Raw genomic sequence first — 14,477 nt, 5'->3', positions numbered from 1 at the left:
TCAGTGGTGATGCAAGGAGCAATGCCGTCGGTGATTGATGCCCATGGTGATTGATGTCCTTGGTGATTGATGCCATCTTGATTGCTATCCCCAGTGATTGATTGATTGATGCCCTCAGTGATTAATACCCTTAGTGATTGATATTCTTGTTGGTTTGCTCTCCTATGCTGCCTGCACATTTCTTTTTTCAAGATACTGGTCATTTTTATTTCACCTTTGCTAACTGGCCGTTTATTTTATTCCATCAGGCCATTTATTGATTAGGTCATTTGTTTTGTTTCTTATTGTTCTTTGAACATTGTAGACATATGTCAGATGTATAGATGCCAAAAAATTAAAGTTAAATTTAAAAGCATAGATTTATACATTGAATGATTTCTTTGCCTTCGGATTATAGATGATATTTTTCTTTTTTCCTAACATTAAAAAGTTTTGAGATGATAATGTAATTACAACATTTCTTCCTTGCCTTGCCTCTTTCTAAACTCTCTCATATACTCCTCTCAGCTCCCTTTCAAATTCATGGTCTTTTCATTAATCATTATTGCATGCATATATGTATGTACATATACATTCCAAACATAACCTGTCCAGCCAATATAATATTTGAATGTGTATATTTAGAGATAACCATTGCCAAATGGACCACCCCACTCCTGAAAATGCTTTTAGGCTTCTCCTTAATCAATCTACATTTCCTGTGATAGAGAACTACAGTGTGTTTCTACATTAGCGCAGTTGGTCATGAAGAACACAGCATACATGAGAGGCTATGGCCTGCAGGAACCCCTTAGACACTGCTTATACCCTTACATACTACAGACCCCTCCTGAACTTCAGGCTCAAGGTTCATCCTGGAAGATGGGGAGGAAAGATTGCAAGACCCACAGGATCAGTGCGCTTTTCTGTGAGATTGTGTCTGTTAGTATTGAGTTTGTCTTATTTGTCTTTTGAAGGAAGTTTATGTGTTTTTACATCATATTGAATTTATCATTGATTTTAAAACTGATTTTTAGCTTATTGTCTGTAATTTTCTGGCAAAAGAGTCGTCACTTCTAAGTCATAAATATACATCAACTAATGCTTTAGAATGTAAATTATTGACCAGTTTAAATGTAAACACTTAAAATTTATCTGCATATTGTGTCTTTGACAGGTCACAAAGACAGAATTGGAGAAATTAAAATCCAGCTATCGACAGTTAATAAAAGAAATGAATTCTGCCAAAGAGAAATATAAAGAAGCCTTAGCCAAAGGTATGATAGCATCAGAAAAAGTGTTCAGTATGATGGCTTCTATTCTGTCATCTAATAGACATCTTTGTAAGCAGGAGAATTATTCAGCCTAGAGCAGTTTACATTCTAAAATCTCAGACTATGTCAAAATAGGCTGGCTTTTGAACTGCTGCAAATTCTCTTCTTTGTGTCTTAGAGATGCTGAGTAGTTCACATTAGTGGAATTATGTAGTGTTTGTAAAGGATGCAGAGAATGTTATATGTTGTTCTTGCATTCACTTTACTTAATTAGAGAGTCTTAAATGTACTGTTTCTTATTCAATTTCAGCAGCTCTTTATGGCAAAAATTAACCCATGTTTACAGTTTGCTTTTCATGTTCTTCTGTGCACCTTAATTATGTTGAAATTGGCATGTCCTTATTAATTTAGAGGGTTCTTCAAGTTTCACATACATCGTTATTCCTTTGCATTTTAGAGAATGCTTTAGCTACAGAGAGCATTCCCCTGGGTGCTGAGCCATCTCTTAGCTCCTAGTGTTACCTGCTTTTTATCTGTCAGCAGAGTTAACTTTGTAAAGTTGACTGCTTCTTTCTTGGTAGTTAATTACGTTATAAATCCATATGAGACCCCCTGCCCCCAGCATGGGCGATGACTTGATTGACTGTAGTTGACTCAGCTGGACTCTGTTGCTCATGTGACTCTCATACCTGTTGGAGAATGACTAGTAAGGGAAGGCACTTGCTTCGTCACCAGTCGTCAAGATCTGTTTTAATGATGTAGACCATTTGTGCTTAAACACAAAGTCTGTGTTGTGATGTTTTAAGATGTCTTTGTACTTAATGCTTGTCATATAGAAATATGCTCATAGCAGATTCTTGTGAGCCTGGTGAAACACAGCAGTAGCAAGGCAGAGGGCACATCTGAAGACAATGCTTTTAATTGCCTCCCTCCTCCTTCTTTCCCTTTTCTCTCTTTTTTCTCCATGTTTCCCTTTTATACCTTTATCTTTCTTGTGCTGGAACCAGGGGTAAGTGCTCTACCCCTCTCCAAGCTGTACCCCTAAACCCTGAGAAACTCTCACAGACACATGTTTACACATTTTAAGTTCATGCTGGGAGAGTTGAAACCAAGTGTGTGTGTGTGTGTGTGTGTGTGTGTGTGTGTGTGTGTGTGTATTGGAAACTCAACCTGAGTTCTTTGAAAGAGCAGTAAGTTCTTTTAACCTCTGAGCCACCTCTCCCACCCTTAAAAATTAGTTTTAAGAATAAATGTCATGAATGCTAATTTTAAAAAATTTAAGCAACACCATATTGAAACAGATGGTTTTTAATAACATGAATTCAAAAATGTTTTGTTGAAGTTTTATAGTTTACTTGAGGATATACTGAAGAATGAGAAAAGATGTTTAAACAAGTTGCTTACTAATTATGTATTCAAATGTAGCCTACCTAATTGTGTGGCTAGAATTACTCTACAGTTTTATATTTACCAAGTCTCAAAATATTCCTGCCAGTGTCTTTTCTTACATGCATTCGAGCCTGAATGCTTCTTCATTGTCCCTCATCCTAGTGGAGGAAAGGGATCTAGATTACCTTCCACATGCCCATTACAGTCAGTCTAGAAGCGATTTCTGCTCACCCTCTTTTATTGTTAGAATAGAAGCAGCCTCTTCCTAATTCCCATTCTCTGTGGTGAGGAATACAGGAGTGTCAGGGATTGATTGGTACATCCACGATCATCTGCAAACCCCATCCTGTTCTGACAGATGAGCGGAACCTGTTGCTGGAACTGTAGGGAATGGCTTCAGTCTCATTCAAAGGAAATTTATCTATAACTGGGAAGTAGAATTCCTTAAATTGCTTCTTCATGCATTATGAATAGTTCTGTGATACTTTATAGCTAATTAAAATTGATTAGATCTTTGAGTTATTTCTTTAGAATACTTTAATTGTGAAAAAGCAGTTTGGAATGAGTCCAGCCTTGAGACAGATGGTTCAATTTAAAAAAAAAAAAAAAAAAAACTAAACTTTAAGAAAATGAGCAAGACTTTGTAAGGTCCCTTACTTGATTTCATCAAAGGGTTCACAAAATGGGCAGCCATTATTCTGCTACAATATTTCAATATTAGAGTCATGTATGAGTGATGAATGAAAATATTGTGGAATTCAAATTCATATCATCTTGAGTCACCTTATGTCTGAAATGTATTTTGGGTGTGGTAGTTGCTAAAAGCCATAATACAGTTCAAACTACAGTTGTTATGGTTTCCATCGTAAATGTCCTGTAGAATTTTCAGGTTTGGTTGCCAGCCAGTGGGCTTTGGGAAGCCATCAGAGCATGGGGACTGTGACCTTATTGATGCATTAATTCATTAGTAGATTCCTAATTCAGTGCCTTTGGCAGTGGGTGATGGGTGCTGAGGAACTGGGGCCTTAGTGGAGTTGTCCATAGGAGTGTACATGGGGATGTGTACCAGCTGCTTGCCCTCTCCTGCTCCTGTTGTCAGGAGGTGGTCAACTTTATTCTACCCAGTCCCTCTCTATGATGTCCTGTTTCTCCAAGGCCCCTAAACAAAAACAGAACTGTGATGCAGAACCAGCCTTTCCTTTAGGAAGTTGTTTTACTAGGCATTTCATCACAGAGGAGAACAGACCAACAGTTCTTGATTCCCCAGTTTTCCACCTGGGTATCCATCCCATGTGCAGTCACCAAAGGTAGATGCTGATGTGAATGTCAGGAAGTGCATGCTGACAGGAACCTGATATAGCTATCTCCTTAGAGGTCTGCCAGAGTCTGACATATACAGAGGCAGATGCTCACAGCTAACCATTGAACTGATCATACTGGTCCCAATGGAGGAGTTAGAAGACTGAAGGCGCTGAAAGGGTTTGCAGCCCCATGGGGAGAGCAATAATACCAACCAACCAGAGCTCCCAGGGTCTAAACCACCAGCCTGGGAGCACATAGGGAGAGACCCATGGCCCCAGCTGTATATATAGGAGAGGATGGCCTTGTCGGGCATAGGTGAGAGAGGAGATCCTTGGTCTCATGAAGGCTAGATGCTGTATGTGGTGGAATTTGAGGGTGGGGAGGTGGGAGTGGGAGGTGGGTGGAGGCACATCCTCATAGAAGCAGGAGGAGGGGGGGTGGGATAGGGGGTTCCTGGGCATGTGGGGGGGGGAAGAAATGGGGTAAGGGAATAACATCCGAAATGTAAATAAAGTATCCCCCCACCAAAATAAACAGGAAGTGAGAGCATTTTAAATCTGCTCATCAGGGGATGATACTTTAGCAGCTATCTCATGCATGGATGCTGTCCCCTGTTGGGCGTTTAATATGATAGCAACCTTACAGGACTATTATGAGCAGTGGAAGTCTTAGTTATTAACCTAATTTGCATTGTGTTAAAGCTGTATGGAAATGCAGTGACTATTGAGTATTCTTCTTCTTCTTCTTTTTTTTTTTTTTTTTGGTTTTTTTCGAGACAGGGTTTCTCTGTGTAGTCCTGGCTATTCTGGAACGCACTCTGTAGACCAGGCTGGCCTCGAACTCAGAAATCCGCCTGCCTCTGCCTCCCAAGTGCTGGGATTAAAGGCATGCGCCACCACCACCCGGCTTGAGTATTCTTAAAGAAATGTGATGTGGAATAGAAATCTGTGTCTTTTGTTTATGTGCATAAAGCGAAAGCACAGTCATTTGTTCCTACGTTGTTTTCCCCAGTATGCACAAGCCTAGGTGGCACACAGAAAAATATTAACAAGAATTACTTTCTTTGCCTCATTTTCCTTTATGCTTTGTGTGAATGAAGCTCTTTAGAGATGTTAGGTTTTGGACTTGAGTAACTAGAGAGAGAAAAATCAGAAACTAATAATGATAGTATGCTCTTAACGTCAGATGGCAAAATTCTAATCTTTTTTTAATGATAACGTTTTTAAAGTTCCAGTTAGGTTTAAATTTAGTTTTTAAAAGAATGCAAAAAGCTGGGCAGTGGTGGTGCACGTCTTTAGTCCCAGCACTTGGGAGGCAGAAGCAGGTGGATTTCTGAGTTCGAGGCCAGCCTGGTCTACTGAGTGAGTTCTGTGTAGCCAGGGCTACACAGAGAGACCCTGTCTCGAAAAACAAAACAAAACAAAACAAAACAAAAACAAAAAAAAAAAAACAAAAAAAAGAAAGAAAGAAAGAAAGAATGCAAAAAGAATGTTAAATTCATACATTAAGCATTAAGAACAACTCATTAAGAACATTAAGCATTAAGACTATAGATATGGGTCAGAACCAAAGAGCTTAAGAACCTAAGTTCATATCCCAGTGTTTATGTAAACACAGAGATGCTGCTAACCTATGACCTCACTGGTTAGGAAGAGTCAGGAACATTGCTTTGCTGGTCAACCAGGCAACAACAGCGAGCTCCAGGCCAATGAGAGAGATCCTGTTTCAGAGGAAGAAGATGGAGAACCAAAGAGGAAATCAGTAGACATTTCCCTTTGGCCTCCACACCCATACACATGGGAACACATACATACACACACACATGCACACATACATGTGTATACATGCATATACAAGTTCACATATGAGTACCTATGCATGCACACATGTGCACACATACACATGCACACTTGAATATGCTGCTCATACAAATTTGGTTGTACATATGCATATATGATAAAGCTATTTATTCTTTTCTCCTGTTTCCTAGCTACTGGATTTTGAAGCAGAGAGATTATAGAAATTAATGTCTTCACGAGACTTAGTTTTTTAAGCATAAGACAGCATAATTAGTTCTTAACTGAAACATATTAAAAGGGTCTGGAGAAATGGTTCAGCAGTGAAAAGAGCACTTGCTGCTCCTGAGAAGCAGTCAGGTTCTAGGTCCAGCACCCACATAACTGCATACAACTGGCAGTTGAGGAGATCTGGTTCCCTTTTCTGGCCTCTGTGGACACTAGGCATGCACATAGTACACACACATACTCACATAGGCAAAACACTCACACATGTTAAGTGAAAGCAATAAACTAATCTTCAAAAATCTTTTAAAAATTGAATGATTAGTAGGATGGAGAAAATGAAGCAGGTAGGCAGGTGTGGTGTCGAGAGTCATTAGTTCATTAGGTCATGGACAGACAACCATTAACTAAGAGGCCAAGGGGATAAGGGGGCTGATCTAGTGTTGTTCTGGGACAGAGTGCATCCTTCCACTGGCTGCTGAGGAAAGGTGTGGGTGGATAAGAAGATGAGAAGAGCTGGCAGGAGATCTGAGGGTTACTTAGGGTCATTACAGCCAAACACTTCAGCTCCTCTGAGAAAACTGGGATGCTGCGGACAGGTTTAAGTAGAGAAGTTCTGTGAACTTGCTTAATAACACAATAATTCTGGTGAATTTATGGGGACCAATGTGAGTGGTGCAGAAAGCATGGGAAGAAGGCTACTGCTTACTTTTAGTCTACTGCAGTGGTCCAGTCAAGGCTGTCCTGAATGGTACCCTGGTGGTAAGAATGGTCAGGATAGGAATTGACTCTTTTTTAATTGATAAAAAAAGTTAATTTTGTGTGTGTGTGTGTGTGTGTGTGAGTGTGTGTGACTGTGTGTATGTATGTATGTGTGTGTTAGTGTGTGTATTTCTGTGTGTGTGTAAGTATGTGTATGTGTGTGAGTGTATGAGCTTGTGTAAGTGCATATGTGTGATTGTGTGTATATGTGTGTGTCTATGTGTGTGTGTGTTTACACGAGTCCTTCAAGATTAGAAGACAGCATCAGACCCTCTGCAACTGGAGCAGCAGGTTGTGAGCCACCAGGAGAGCTGGAAACCAAACGTAGGTCTTAACTGCTGAGCCGTCTCATTGGCTCTGACAGTTCATTCTTATTATTTATGAGAGTTATATTCTTTAAAGACACTGAAAACAGAATCAGTGACTTGTTTTTCTAGGGGAGGAAAAGGCTTAATTTATGCAAGCAAGATTACATTTTCCATAACCTATTAATATATACCTTTATTATATATGTTTGCACTACAACTTGTTTAGTGTATGTTTTTCATCATTATGACCAATATAGTTTTATAATTTGTGATTAAGCATAGATTATCCAACATAAGTGTTTTAACTGTAAAGCACATTAGAGCCTTTGTACAGGAACAGTAGGCAGCCTGTCAGACAGTAATGTGAAGAAGATTAATAAGTAACAGATTTAGCCAGACCACTGATAGATGTGGAAATGAGTGGGTAAAACTGAATGTGTGACACCACACTAATGTCAAGGTTTTCTCTAGTTAGTGACTAGAAAGGAAAATAAATTCGTAACTGTATTGAGAAACAAAACCTTAAGCTACCTTAATGCTCATGGCAACTGTAATAACTACAAAGAAAAACAGTTTACTGAGCTCATCATCCTGGAGGTTCCTCCTCAACATTGGTATCACCATTGCCTTGGCTGGTTCATGTTAGAACAATGTTTTAAATCATGAGCTAGGAAGGAGAGAAGACCAAAGGACTGTGTGCTACATGGGCAGGCCCCATGGTCTCAGCCAGGACACACTGGGACCAAAGCTTTAGCACACTCGAGATCTATCAGAGCACTTAGTTAAGGGAGAGGAATGTGTCTTCACTCTTTAAGTCAAATGCTAAGCATGACCATCTGGGGTAAGATGGTAAAAACCTTTAACAGTTATTCAAATCGAAACAGACAAAGTAGAAAAGAGTTGCTTTGTTTTTTGGAAAATAATCACTTCTTTCTTAATATCAGGAGACTTTGTACTATGATATTTAAGAACTGGCCATCACTTCAGAAGTTCACAGTACCAATGGTTGGCTTGCTAGATGAGCTTGATGCAGTCTAGCTTGTCCCTGTGACTGTCAGCGTGACATAATAGAGTTGTCTAGCTTCACCATACTGTTCGTGGCATGACTTGTTGTATCCACACTCTGTTACTACAAACCATGAAACGCACTTGTCAACAAGTAGTGGTGAAAGAATTATAATTCCATCTCTCTGTGAATTTCATTATACGAAGGAGGAAAAATTGGATGTTTTTCTCCTTGTTAATTGGCACACAGTAACTCCACATACTGCTTCAGTACATCTCATCAGCTGAGAAAAACATACAACAGCACAGTTCTGTGAATAGCAACTTGTTCACCCTATATCCTTTAAATTACTTTAAATTTGATTTGTAATTATTTTAAGAGTATCTTAGAAAGTCTACTAGTGATTTGAGTTATTCTGAATCAGGTAGGTATACAGCTAGAATTCTATTAGGTGTTTTTTCCTTTTAAACAAATAACTTTGTTATGTGAAAAAATAAGCAATGTTTGATTTTGTCTTCATTTATTTCATTCATTTTTTTTTTTGGTTAGCATACAGAATACCAGGCTTCACTGTGACACAGTGATTCATACGTATATCACACTTGTTCTCACCTCATGCCCCTGCGGGCTCTGCTGCCTCATTCTTACTGCTCTCTTCACTCTCCTCACTCTTCTCACTCTCCTTATTCACCATAGTCTCCTCGCTCTCCTTGTTCTCCTGGCTCTCCTTGGTCTCCTCCTAATTGTCTTGCCTTCTGTTTTCATGTCACATATTTGAATATCCTATCTCATGTCCTTCTTCTGTTTTATATATTACTGGTATTTGGGGTTCACTTATATAGTCTCTATGTGGATTAAGAATTTTATTTGTAGAATAAATTATAAATAATAAAATAATAAAAAGAATTTATTATTTGTAGAACAAGTCTATAAGAAGTACAATAGTGTTCTTTTCCAAATTATGACAATTAAGCAAGACATCAAAACTCTGTACCTCTAAGAGTAGGAGCAGCTGATAGCTTGATAGGAGTGTATTTCCCATGAGCATGCTTCACAACCCAGGTAGATGTGAAGGGAGTGGTGGGGTATACATTCTCCCCAAACCCTTCTCAACTGTAGCTTCAGATCTGGTTTGAAACCTCATCCTGTTAGTGTAATGGATTATTTGTTGGGTATTTTCAAAGGCAGTTTAATTTTTTTAAACTGTTAATAAGCAGTTGGTTTATATTTTGGCTATAATATTCCTGTTTATGTTGCTGATCATATAATATTCCTAATTCAAAGAAAAGAATCAGCCAGGAATTTAAGTTTTCTGTATTTTGTATAATTAACACCGTAATGAGCCGAGTGTTGTGTATTTAGTGAGTCAGTCCACACCAGTTAGAAAGGCAGATGGGTAGTGTGTGGTTCAAAGTCCATGCAAATAGGAAACAGATGGGTGGTTTAAATGTCCCCATTGAAAGAAAGCCTGTGTGTGTGGAGAGATGACTTATGAAGTTAGAAAAAATAAGATGAGTTAGGAATCCTAGAGGTAAAGGAAAAACAAACACGTAGCAAAACACAATAGTTTAAAAAAGGGTAGGACAGTAAGTGTGAAATTAGTTGAGTTCACTCCTTAAGACGTTCACGGTATGAATAAGTACAAAATAGTGCATTAGAACACAGTACTCAGATTCACTTAGTCAGTCACTTTAGTTTTCTTACGAATATGTAAACTGTGGGAGGGATCTTTTTTACATGAACTTTTTCTAGATAATTGTACACGATCTTGTGAGATGTGTTGTAATTAACTTGCTTAATTTCAAGTAACAAATAAAGTAGCTTTTAAAAATAATGAATTGAAACAGAAGATAAAAGCCACATGAATCTTCAAGGGGGCACAGGAAGTGGGGTAACATTTTATAAAGTAATTTATACAATTACTAAAATTCTTGTGTTACAGAACTACCTATTACTAGGGCAGGAATTATCTTTTTAAAAATGCTTGTTCAATTTTTTTAGGAGAGTAGTGTTCCTGGTACATAGAGAATTCCAGATTTGTGGGTCACAATGACATACAACTCTGCAGGAAGGATGGTTTTCCTTTTATTTTTTGTATATTATAGATATTTAACATATTCTTTGAACAGTTCATATATGTATGTGATGTACCTGGAAACAAATCTACTCCCACATCTCCTGGGTTCCCCAACATCTCCTTCCCTTCTTTACATCTTTGTGGTTTCCTTTTTTTTTTTTTTTGAGAACACACCTGAGTCCAGCCAGTGATGCCCATATACACGTGAGTGTACAACTGTGCTAATGGGGCATGAGGACGGCATCAGGGCTCATGACCCCAATAAAAAGAGAACCCTTTCCTCAGTAGCTGTAGCCTCAGAACTCCTCACATGTCCCTGTGTGGAACAGCCATGCTGTGTCTGGAAGGCAGTGTTTCCCAATGTTTCTGCCCACCCTCTGCCTCTTACCCTTTCTGTTTATGTGCTTAGGTCATGTGCCTTATAATTAGAGGGGTTATGAGAAAGGCAACAGAGTTGCCTTTTCTTTTTTTTTTTTTTTTTCCCCTGTTTTTGCTTTTCCTATGAATAGTTGTGTACTGGAGGATGTCTAAGTCTCTTTGCAAAAATCTTCATCTTTTCTTTCCTTTTTCAATTTGTATCAGAGAGATTCTCAAACAGGTATAATAACAGGGGATTGCTGATCCTAAACAGATTGGCAGCAAAGTAAAGCTTCTTTTTACCAAAAATTCTTAATATGGAGCTGCAAAAATGGCTCAGTAGTTAAGAGCACTTGCTGCTCTTCTGGAGCATCAGAACTTAGTTTCCAGCATCCATAGCAGGTGGTTCACAACCAGCTTCAGGGGATCTGACACCCTTTTTTGACCTCCACAAGCACCTCCCACACTTGGCGTACACACACACATACACACACACACACACACACACACACACACCATAAATACATAGCACCACATCACATAAAATAAAATAAATAAAATAAAATCACCCACACCACATATCCACAGACAGACACACACAGACAAACATACAGATGTACATACATACCCTCCAGACACATTATATACACACAGACAAATATAGATACACTACAAATAAAAACACACATACACACACACGTCCCCCAAACCCTCAAATAGTATAAAGTCTCTTTCTGGGAATAGAATTCACTTGGAGAACTTCCTTGGAAGAAGGGAAGAAATTAATAAGTACCTAAAAATACTCTTTAGTCTAAATTGATGACATATTTACTCAATTTGTACCAAAAATCTGTGACTTGCTTAAAATCATATTAATTGATAATGTTTATGTATTGTCAGTATTTAAATATTTTTGAATAGATTTGATAATGGAAGAACTATAAAAAGTTTGTTTGTTTGTTTTATTTTTCAAGATAGGGGTTCTCTGTGTAGCCCTGGCTGTCCTGGAACTAGCTATGTTGATCAGGCTGGTCTAGAACTCAGAAATCCCCCTGCCCCAGCCTCCTTAGTGCTGGGATTAAAGGCATGTGCTGTCACTGCCCAACTGCAAGACATTTTTGATTTATGGTATTAGCAGTATCTCTCAGACATGTTCCACATTATCTTTCTGTGCTTGATTGGCAAGTCTGAGTTGTCCTATTTCCTTTCTTAATTTTCTGAATTTTCCTTTCTCTCTTGCCTCCCCCTGTACCATGGTTTTTCTTTCTAAGTCTTCAGCACTCCATTTCACCATGTTCTTCTTCATCAAGGACTCATGTCACCTAGCTCCGAAGTGTTCCCTTGGTGATACAGTGAGCGAAGCTCTGTTCTCGCTTCCTCTTTGTTACTCTTCAATATACATGTGCATCTTTTAGGTTTAATTTCTCAAAGCCTGACATCTTAGACACAGGCTTAAACGTTAATATTTGTATGTTCTCCTGCTTCTGCAGTCTCGTGAGCAGCTGTTCCAGTTTGCCATAAGCTCCTTTGGAGCTGAGAAGGATTGTATGTCTGTACTTTAGCGTTCATGACTTTGTGCACAGGAACTTCTGTGCTGACCACTGACCATTAGGGCTTGGCATTGCACTCTCTACATAGTACACAGTCTGCAGACTTGGTTATTCTCCATTGAATGTGGAACATAAGAGGACAGCACGGTGCGGACAATATAGTGACGATAAAATCTATCTCTCTGCTGTCTTCCATGTTTTCCTCAGGGAAGGAAACAGAAAAGGCCAAGGAGCGCTATGACAAAGCTACAATGAAGCTTCATATACTCCATAATCAGTACGTACTGGCACTGAAGGGGGCTCAGCTCCATCAGAGTCAGTACTATGATACCACACTTCCTCTGCTGCTGGACTCCGTGCAAAAGATGCAAGAAGAAATGATAAAAGCACTGTAAGATACATTTCCTGTTTATCATAAGATCCCTTCAAAGCACAACTCAGCATTTCTCCCAGTTAAACATTTGCTTCAGAATCTTTGTTATTGCTGAGACCACTGGGCACCTCAGAGCCATTTACTTTTCCTGTTTCTTCAGTTGTGCTCAGTGCCTAGCATGTCAAGGGATAGAGCTCTCTACAGCTGTGTTTGTTATTAACTCTGCTGCTCCAGTTAGCTCTGTGTTTAAGTGAATACCTGCCTCCAGAGGCTGGGCATTTAAACTTGATTTCAGAAGCTTCAAGAGGAGAACTTTTTGGAAGTTGATTTCCAGCTTCTTATTCTTTTCCTCTATGAGATTAAAATCCACTCATGTTTATTAAAACTCTGGTGAATATAAAAAGCACACTGGTGCTTGGGAATGTATGTGTAGGTAGAGTTTCTTACCTTTTAACTAGTTAACAGTGCTTTGCAGTTAATAAGCAAGTGGACATATATTCTGTCCTGTATTTAGGAGAGTGGGAAATGACGAGCCATGTTTGATTGCACTTCCTTTATTTTTTGGTTTAGCATTTTAAAATCTTTAAATTCATCTTACTTTCACTGAAAATGTGTGTAGGCTTTTTTTCCTGATTAATTTGAAATATTTTTTTCCTAACACTATTTTTCTATTAAAACAAAGAAATTAGTTGGGTGTGATCAAGCAGGCCTTTAATCCCAGCACTCGGAGACATTTATAAGCACAGGATTTTTGTGAGTTTGAAGGAGCTTGATCTACATAGCAAGTTTCAGGCCAGCCAGGTCTTACATAATAAGACCCCATCTCAAAAAACAGCCAATTAGTTAGGGAGTTTTCTATATTTTCGTTAGAAATAGCTGAGAGGAGTTAACAGAATAGCTGAGAGGAGTTAACAGACAACAGTTCAGATAGCCTTACATGGATAGCTGGTTTTCAAAACATCAGAAATCCACAGAATTGACGTTACAAACATTTCTGTATTAATGTTCATTTTGATTAGAGACCTGTCTGCTCCTGACAGCTTCCTGTTATGGATTACAAGAAGAAATTGAGCATCTTTGGAATTATTCCAATTGTGGTGAGACAGCCACTAGGCAAGAATTGCCTCTTTCCATCTACAGACAAAATACTGTCCAGAAAAGGACACACTTGCAGAATAATCGACTGATTATATCTGCCAAGACAGAGTAATCAGCCCTTAATAATTCTGCATCACTAGGTCTGTCAGATGATCCTGGGCCAGAAGGCTGAAGATCAGATGCTCTAACATTCTCCAGTATAGGGACTGTCCAGGTGTTCAGCGATCTCTACAAATTGGCTATGTTTTAGAAGCTATGTTTTGTGCTTCCCGTAATCTCAGTTAACTCAGTCATTCTGGATTTCTGATGGGGTTGAAAACTTACAGTCTCAGAGCCAATCCTTGCTATTTTCTTTGAGAGAAAACATTTGAGAGGATGGTTTTCAGCTGACATTCATTCTAAAGCTAAGAAAAAAAAAGCCAGGTTCAGAACTAAGTCTTTTATTTAGGAGAGATGACAGAAGTTCTGGTTAGTCAACAAAATGATGAACTGGGTATTAGGTCTATCTTGCACCTTACTGACATAAATTAGTATAGTTATGCTCTAACTGTATTTTGAGAGAAAAGTTTTATTTTAACAGGAAGGGCGATATGTAGGAGGAGCTAAGGTGGGAGGAATACAGAGAGGAGGAGTAAGGAGAGGAGGAGGAGAAGGAAAGGAGGAGCTAGGTGATGAGAGAGAAAGAGAGAGGGGGGCCAGACATGGAGGCAGATGTTCACATGTCTCTGCCAGTCAAAGATAGTTGATATATCTAGGTTGGGTATTAGGTTACACTTCTGATTGATATTGAGCATTACCACACTTATAAAGCCTTTGGTTGACATTAAAAAAAAAATTGTATAAAAGCAAAAAGGAGAAGGGGGCATAGGATAGGGTTTTCTAGGGAGGGGAAATGGGGAAAGAGGATGGCGTCTGAAATGTAAATAAAATATCCAATTAAAAAAAATACATTCTAAAAAAAAAAAGCCAATTAAGCAAGCA

The 14,477-nt window shown here is 38.7% G+C and overlaps 1 protein-coding gene across 6 annotated transcripts in view; it reads left to right on the top strand.

Annotated features, from left to right (window-relative positions):
• The window catches only part of Fer (FER tyrosine kinase), a 287,416-nt gene that overhangs the window by 38,209 nt on the left and 234,730 nt on the right, over positions 1 to 14,477 (top strand). For all 6 annotated transcript variants that reach the window (XR_013104566.1, XR_013104567.1, XM_076914665.1 and 3 more), the window contains 2 exons: positions 1,157 to 1,256; positions 12,233 to 12,416. Coding sequence is in view for 4 of the 6 variants with exons in the window: in XM_076914665.1 (XP_076770780.1) it covers positions 1,157 to 1,256; positions 12,233 to 12,416 (284 nt within the window). In the remaining 2 variants the exon portion in view is untranslated. The remainder of the gene's footprint in view (positions 1 to 1,156; positions 1,257 to 12,232; positions 12,417 to 14,477) is intronic.

This window comes from Arvicanthis niloticus, chromosome 17, assembly GCF_011762505.2.
Source record: "Arvicanthis niloticus isolate mArvNil1 chromosome 17, mArvNil1.pat.X, whole genome shotgun sequence".
Taxonomy (NCBI): Eukaryota; Metazoa; Chordata; class Mammalia; order Rodentia; family Muridae; genus Arvicanthis; species Arvicanthis niloticus.
This window is presented reverse-complemented; position numbering and strand designations above follow the sequence as displayed.